This window comes from Erythrolamprus reginae, chromosome 3 (genome assembly GCF_031021105.1).
Source record: "Erythrolamprus reginae isolate rEryReg1 chromosome 3, rEryReg1.hap1, whole genome shotgun sequence".
NCBI lineage: Eukaryota > Metazoa > Chordata > Lepidosauria > Squamata > Dipsadidae > Erythrolamprus > Erythrolamprus reginae.
In genome coordinates this window covers 119,012,321-119,013,556 of record NC_091952.1, presented here as the reverse complement: position 1 = coordinate 119,013,556, position 1,236 = coordinate 119,012,321, and the positions used below count along the sequence as shown (strand labels likewise).

General features: G+C 53.6%; 1 protein-coding gene across 1 annotated transcript in view; it reads left to right on the top strand.

Annotated features, from left to right (window-relative positions):
- Positions 1 to 220: 220 nt before the first annotated feature.
- The window catches only part of MFSD14A (major facilitator superfamily domain containing 14A), a 34,178-nt gene continuing 33,162 nt past the window's right edge, over positions 221 to 1,236 (top strand). Inside the window, exon 1 of the mRNA XM_070746477.1 lies at positions 221 to 608. Coding sequence (XP_070602578.1) covers positions 522 to 608 — 87 coding nt within the window. The 5' untranslated portion in view covers positions 221 to 521. The remainder of the gene's footprint in view (positions 609 to 1,236) is intronic.

The window sequence follows — 1,236 nt, the reverse complement described above, 5'->3', positions numbered from 1 at the left end:
TAAGCAAACATCCACCCCTCACCCGCGCGCTCTCCCGCCTTCCTGTCACGGCCTGCTATTCAGAGTCAGCCGCCGGAGCAACTCCAACATCTGCTTCCCTCACGCGCCCCCCCCATACGCCCCATTGGAGGCAAACCCGTCGACGAAAGCGATTGGTTCTCACTGAGAACTACACGTGGGCGGGGCCTCTCGTGTCACGTGCGACGCTCCTGAACCAATCGGGTGATCGCGTGATACGAACCCCGACCACCGCTGCCGCCGCCAGAGCAAGCGGGGTTGTTGTTCTTTCTCCCCCCGCCTCTTCCTTCCTCCCTCCCTCTTCTCCCCAAGATGGCGGCACCGGCGGCCGACTGAGGGGAGCTGTTGGCCGAGAGCTGGAAAAGACTATCCCGGCTACCGCCGGGAAAGAAGAAAAAAAAGACGACGTTCCCGCCTCGGTTGTTTTTTTTCCTCTTCCCCTTTTCTCTCTTCGCTGCTTCGCCCTCTTCCCCTTCGGCCCTCTAGACTAGGAGGATGGTAAAATGACCCAAGTGGGGAAGAAGAAAAAAAGGGCCGCCAACCGCAGCATCTTGCTGGCTAAAAAGATCATCATTAAGGACGGCGGCACGGTGAGGAAGCGGCTCGGGCGGCGCTGGCGGGGGGAGAGGTTGGCGAGCTCGAAGCCTTGTATAGGCAGGAAGGGAGCCTGCCGGCGGGGCCGCCAGGCTTGCTTTGTGAGGCCTGCGTTACGGGGCGGGTGGGTGGACCTGTCAGCGTGGACCATCCCCATGCCGCCTCGGTTTCCCCCCGCGTCGACCACTGGTATCCTGGCGATAACAGTTTCACGGCAGCGTGGGTGGAGGGAGAGAGTTCCCCCCCCACACACAAACCGCAATATACTTGGTGAGATTGAGACCGCTTTAAACTCGCGCGTGAGGTACACGTGTCCTTTAAAAAGGCGAGTCCTCCAACTTTTTGTTTTTAAAAAAACTTTGTTAACTATCCCCGTTTTATCGATATTTTGATTTCTCTTTATTTGGCTTCATTGTGGGGAGATTCAGAGATTTCGAAACTACGAAAAGGAGAAGACGGCATGCTTACTATCTGCCCTCTATTCCTCTCTCTCAGCTTTTAGTAAAATTGTTTAAGAATATATATATCTGTAACTAACTATAATTATATCTATCTGTCTATATTAAAAAGTGTGTGTGCATGTATATATACACACATATACATACATACATACATACGTACGTA